General features: G+C 40.8%; 1 protein-coding gene across 1 annotated transcript in view; it reads left to right on the top strand.

Moving 5' to 3' along the window:
- SPPL3 (signal peptide peptidase like 3) overlaps positions 1 to 5,364 on the top strand; it is a 115,474-nt gene extending 110,110 nt beyond the window's left edge. The window contains exon 11 of the mRNA XM_019649158.1: positions 3,518 to 5,364. Within this exon, the coding sequence (XP_019504703.1) occupies positions 3,518 to 3,589 (72 nt within the window). The 3' untranslated portion in view covers positions 3,590 to 5,364. The remainder of the gene's footprint in view (positions 1 to 3,517) is intronic.
- Positions 5,365 to 6,132: the final 768 nt, after the last annotated feature.

The raw sequence follows: 6,132 nt of genomic DNA, 5'->3' as shown, positions 1-6,132 counted from the left end.
GTGAAGCAACGTCCTCCACAACTAGATTGAAGAACAAAACGACAGCAACTTGTCTGTTCCCCTTCCCCCAATTCCCCAATTTAAAAAGAAAAAAGAGAGCCCAAATAAAATCATAAATAAAAGAGAAGTTTCAACTGACACCACAGAAATACAAACAATTGTTAAAGAATACTGTGAGCAATTATATGTGAACAAATTCAACCATCTAAAAGGGATGGATAAATTTTTAGAAGTACATAACCTTCTAAGACTGAACCAGGAAGAAATGTAAAATCTAAACAGACCAATTACTAACAATGAAATTGAAGCAGTAATCAAAAACTCACAATAAATAAAAATCAGGACCAGACGGCTTCACAGATGAGTTCTACCAAACATTCAAAGAAGAATTAATATCTAGTCGTCTTAAACTATTTCAGAAAACTGAAGAGGGAGGAACACTTCCAAACTCATTTTATAAATCAGCATTACTTTGATGCCAAAATCAGATCAAGATGTTACAAAAAATAAAATGACAGGCCAATATTTTTGATGAACATAGATAGCAAAAATTCTCAACAAAAGATTAGCAAACCAAATTCAACAATACAGTAAAAGGATCATACCCCATGACCAAGTGGGACTCATCTCAGGGATGCAAGAATGGTTCAACATCCATAAATCAACCACTGCAATATATCACATTAACAAAATAAAGGATAAAAACTATATGATCATCTCAATAGACGCATAAAAATTATTTCACAAAATTCAACAACCTTTTATGATAACTCAACAAAGTGGGTATAGAAGGACTATATCACCACATAATAAAGGCCATATATGACAACCCTACAGTTAATATACTCAATGGTGAAAAGTCGAAAGCCTCTCCTCTAAGATCAGGAACAAGATAAGGATGTCCACTATCACCACTTCTATTGAGTATGATATTGGAAGTCCTATGTACAGCAGTCAGACAAAACTAAAGAAATAAAAGGCATCCAAATTGGAAAGGAAGAAATAAAACTCTTTAATTATTTGCACATAACATGATACTATATATAGTAAACCCTAAAGACTCCACCAAAAAATATTTAGAATGACTTCAGTAAAGTTGTCGGATACAGAATCAATAAACAGAAATCAGTTGCACATCTATACACCAATAACATATGATCAGAAGAAGAAATTAAGAAAATCCCATTTATGGGCCGGCCGAGTGGCGCGATGGTTAAACAGAACTGGCTTGGGACGCCAGAGGGCCCCGGTTCGGATCCCACATATGAGGGCCAGTGACACTGCCCTCCACAGCTTAAGATGCTGAACAACAGCTCAACCTGGAGCTGGGCTGCCGTGAGTTGCCGGCGATGGCATAGGCTGCAGCCCCTGTGGCAGTGGGTTGCCAAGGGCTACCGTGTGTAGCCAGCAGCCGCAGTGAGCGGCCAGCCAGAAGCCGGCGACTGATGTGCCTCGCCTGGGAAGAGCGCAATGATGGTGCCAACTTGAGCCAGTGAAGCAACGTCCTCCACAACTAGACTGAAGAACAAAACGACAGCAACTTGTCTGTTCCCCTTCCCCCAATTCCCCAACGCTGTTCCCATTCCCCCAATAAAAATCTTTAAAAAAAAAAAAAAAAGAAAAGAAAATCCCATTTATAATTGCATCAAAAAGTATAAAGTACCTAAGATAGGAATAAATTTAACCAAAGAAGTGAGACTTGTACTCTAAAAGCTATAAGAAATTGAAGAGAAAACTGAACAAAATACAAATAAGTGGAAGGCTATATACCTTGCTCATGGATTAGAAGGATTAATATTGTTAAAACGTCCTTACTACCTAAAGTAATACACAGATTCAGTGCAATCCCTATTAAAATACCAAAGGCATTCTTTAGAACAACTAATCCTAAAATTTATAAGGAACCACAAAAGACCCCAAATAGCCAAAGAAATCTTGAGAAAAAAAGGAGTGGGGCATATCAGACAATGCTACAAAGCTACTATAATCTAGATAGCATAGTACAGGCATAAAAAAACATGTATAGATCGATGGAATAAAGAGCCCAGAAATAAATCCCCACTTATATGTCTGTTGAGCTACAACAACGGATGCAAGAATATACAGTGGAGTCAAGACAGTCGATTCAATGAGTGGTGTTGACAAAACTGGACAGATAAAGGCAAAAAATGAAACTGGACTGCCTTCTTACTCCATACACAGAAATAAACAAAAAAGGGATTAAAGACTTAAATGTTAGACCTGAAACCATAGAATTCCTAGAAGAAACATAGGCAGTAAACTCTTTGACATTGCTCTAAGCAATACCTTTTTTGGTATATCACCTCAAGCAACAGAAACAAAAGAAAACAAATGGGACTATATCAAACTAAAAAGTTTTTGCACAGCAAAGAAAATCATCAAAACGAAAAGACAGCTTACTGAATGGGGAAGATATTCACCAGTGGTACATCCGATAAGGGATTAATATCCAAAATATATAAAGAACTCATACAATTTAACACCCCCCAAAAAAATAAATCCAATTAAAAAATGAGCAGAGGACCTGAGTAGACATTCTCCAGAGAGGACATATGGTGGCAAATAGACATATGAGAAAATGCTCAACATCACCAATGATAGGAGAAGTGCAAATTAAAACCACAATGAGATATCGCCTCACACCTGTCAGAATGGCTGTCATCAATAAATCAAGTGTTGGTGAGGATGTGGGGAAAAGGGGACCCTCATGCACTGTTGGTAGGAATGTAAATTAGTGCAGTCATTATGGAAAACAGTACGGAGATTTTTCAAAAAATTAAAAATAGAACTACCTTATGATCTAACAATTCTGCTTCTGGATATTTATCCAAAAAAAACAGAAACACTAATTTGAAAAGGTATATACATCACTATGTTCATTGCAGCATTACTAGTAACAGCCAAGATATGGAAGTAACTTAGGTGTCCATCAATAGATGAACAGATAAACAAGTGGTGTACATACACACACACACACACACACACACACACACTGGATATTATTCCACAATAAAATAAAATAAAAATCTTGCCGTTTGCACCAAAATGGATGGACCTAGAGGGGTATTATGTTGAGTGAAATAAGTCAGACAAGTACCATATAATCTCACTTATATGTGGACTCTTAAAAAAAAAAAAAACAACCAAAAAAAACAAAGTTTGGAAATATGAAGTGATAAAACTAGACTTAGAGCATTATCTTGTTCACAAGATTCCTATCATCCCTGTTTACAGATAAGGAAACAGGTTAGTTTGCTAGATCATCTGATTCATAAGTGATTGAACTTACAACAGGATAGCGGTGTTAAAAGCCTTTCTCTGCTCAGAGGGCCTAAGAACTAACTCTTCTGATGAGTTCTTCAGAGAATGGTGGGTTGCTTTTCAGTGAGTAAAATTTGAATGTTCTTTGATTGTCCACCCAAGCAATCTGAGATCAAGTTTCAGAAAGGACCTGTCGATAACCTGTTGTAACTTAGTCAAGTTCCTTCTTTTCTAGGGTGACCTCCGGCGGATGTGGTCTGAGCCATTCCACTCCAAGTCCAGCAGCTCCCGATTCCTGGAAGTATGATGGATCACGGAGAGTGACCAGAATGGCCATCTTAGTCCTTTTCTGTCAACGCGTGGTTTTGTTTCCTCTTAGAGTTGGCCTGGTACACGGAGATGTACCTCTTTAAGGAACTGACGTGTGACTGGATTTTGCGTTTGCAGGGAGCTTGTTTGCAGGAGCGAGGTGCTGGAACCCAGCCTGGTTCCTTCTCTTCCTGCCGTTGTAGAGGTGGAGCCCCTCCTGAAGTGGCCGGCCCTCCCCAGCGCTCCTTCCGCCCCTGTTTTTATGGATCTGCACCAGACTGTTACCTGTGGGGGATGGAGACGTGACTGCTGAAAACTGACAACGGCAAGGAGTTTGTTCTATACCTTTTGAACACTAAAAGGGTGAAAAATATTCACAAACCGAAGTTTCTTCAGTGAACCCTCAAGAACTTGGGGACCAGTTTCCTATGGAGGACTCAGTTGCAGAAAACTGAGACAGAAGCTCTTCTGTCGTTCTGTTCTTTCCTTTTTTTGGATTTATTAAATATTTTCTGTGGTGTGAAGTGACTTATTAAATCCACAGACATTGAGTGACTTCTTACAACATACACATAAGAACTGTTGTAAAGAGTTCGTGTTCACCCAGATGTTGTGTTGGCAGTGAATGAGGGCACGGTTTTTATACATACACACACGCACATAGATATATATGAATAAACAGAAGTTAAAACCCGCTAAGATCATGCCGTGTAGCAGACAGGGGCTTGCTGTAATTGTTAGCATGTAGAGCCGTTGACTCTGGCTTCCTTGTATATGGATAAGCTGCTGTCTTTCCCTCCACAACTGAACGTGCAGTTAAAAACCAGTATAGTATTTGTACTGATATACTCATGGACTTTAGGACATTTGGTTTTTGATCAGTGTAGCAAATTAGGGATGAAAAAGTAACACTTTTTGGCCCTTGTTTTTGTTTTCACAGGCTTCTCCCTCCCAGGGTTTTTAGTACTTTCTTGAATCAATGCATGTATTATAGCAGCAGGTGTCTGTGCTTTCTGATCATAGTAATGTGCTACTTGTAAATACATTTTTCTATTTTCTATTTTTTTGTATTTTTTTTTTTGGCATTTTGTTTCGTTGGTGTGCTGTATTTTCCATGCCCTCACTCCTTTAAGAAAAAAAAGGAAAACAACAACACAATTCTGTCCTTGCTGTTGTGATTATAGTCTTGGTTTACCTGTGGTGACAACTGGGTATTGGGGACAAATGTCAAGCGTCCCGCTGAGATGCACCCTACGTTCCAGGAATTGTGGAAAGAGCAGGCTGCTCTGTCCCCTTGGAATCTGCCCGTGTGCTGTGGTCTTGGCTGGAGAGCCAGCATTCTGGTGGTAACTAGCGCGAGTAATGTCTACTTGCCTTTGTCCAAGCAGCCCCAGCCTGGTAAGAAATCGCCCATTGTTCCGAGGCAGAGAGAAGCCGGGAACTGGCCTGCACACCTGACAGCGGAGGTTGGAGAAGGGCCCGTGTCCCGGTTTCTCCCACCGCAGGTGATCTGCCTCTGGCTTGGCCTGTGGAATGAACTCTGGTGTGCTGTGGTTTCCGTCATTCGAAGGCACCGTGGCTACAGCTCACGGGAGGTGCACGTCGGTGGTCCTCCCGTTGTCAAGGGAGTGTGAAGCGGTCAGGATGGTGCATTCCTCTGTTGTGTCTTCAAATCCTGCTGAGGGCTGTTTTGTTTTTTATTGTTTCGTTGTTGGTTGTTTTTGTTTTTTTTGTTTTTAAATAAATGACTCCTTTGTAGCCTTGGTCACCTCATCTTAACTTTTGGTTGTTAGTACCAGACAGAGCTCCCATCACCTACCTGCTCCACTATTCCAGAAGACTGCTGGCAAGACCCTGTCTGTCTCCAGCTCTGGTTCAGTCCTAGAGACGTGCAAGAACGGAAGCTTCTGTTGCCCACAGCACTCAGAACAGCCTCTGGATTTGGTGAAGTCCCAGCGTACACTCACGTACTCGCTGCTTATCAGTTCTTCCTTAGCCCTCCAGGATGCTGATGGCTAATCGGGATGGGGACGGGGCTGGGGGAGTCTTCCAAAATGCCTCCAATTAAGGGCAAGTGCCAATAACGGTTAGAAAGATCCTGGCAGCTAGTCATTTTCATTCTTTTCATAAAAAAACCTAAATTTCAGACGGAATGTGGTTTTTTGTGATCCTCACTTCTGTGCGCATTTAGGTGGGAAAATACCCACACAAGACGCCTGAATGTAATTTGGATTCGAGTTCCTAGCCTTCAAAGGCCTTAAAACTGGCAGAGGAACTGCACATATTCCTTTTGTCTTAAATTAACCACAGAAGATGCACTAGAATTTCCCCCTGTTCTGGAAGGAGTGCTCTTTTGATGGGCATGGGAGCGACTGCAGTTAACACTCATTCTTTCATTTTCTCCTTATTATCTCCCCCTTCCCCTGCCTGTATACTATGTCCTCATTTTTTCTGGTTTCCGGATATCCCGAGTTTGGGGTTTTTCTCTAAGAAGTCTTTTGCACTAGGCAAGGCGTGTTTACCAAGTTCCAGCACAGACCG

Source organism: Hipposideros armiger, unplaced genomic scaffold (assembly GCF_001890085.2).
Source record: "Hipposideros armiger isolate ML-2016 unplaced genomic scaffold, ASM189008v1 scaffold_129, whole genome shotgun sequence".
Classification (NCBI taxonomy): domain Eukaryota; kingdom Metazoa; phylum Chordata; class Mammalia; order Chiroptera; family Hipposideridae; genus Hipposideros; species Hipposideros armiger.
The sequence above is the reverse complement of the archived record's forward strand: the minus strand, read 5'-3'. Positions and strand labels throughout refer to the sequence as shown.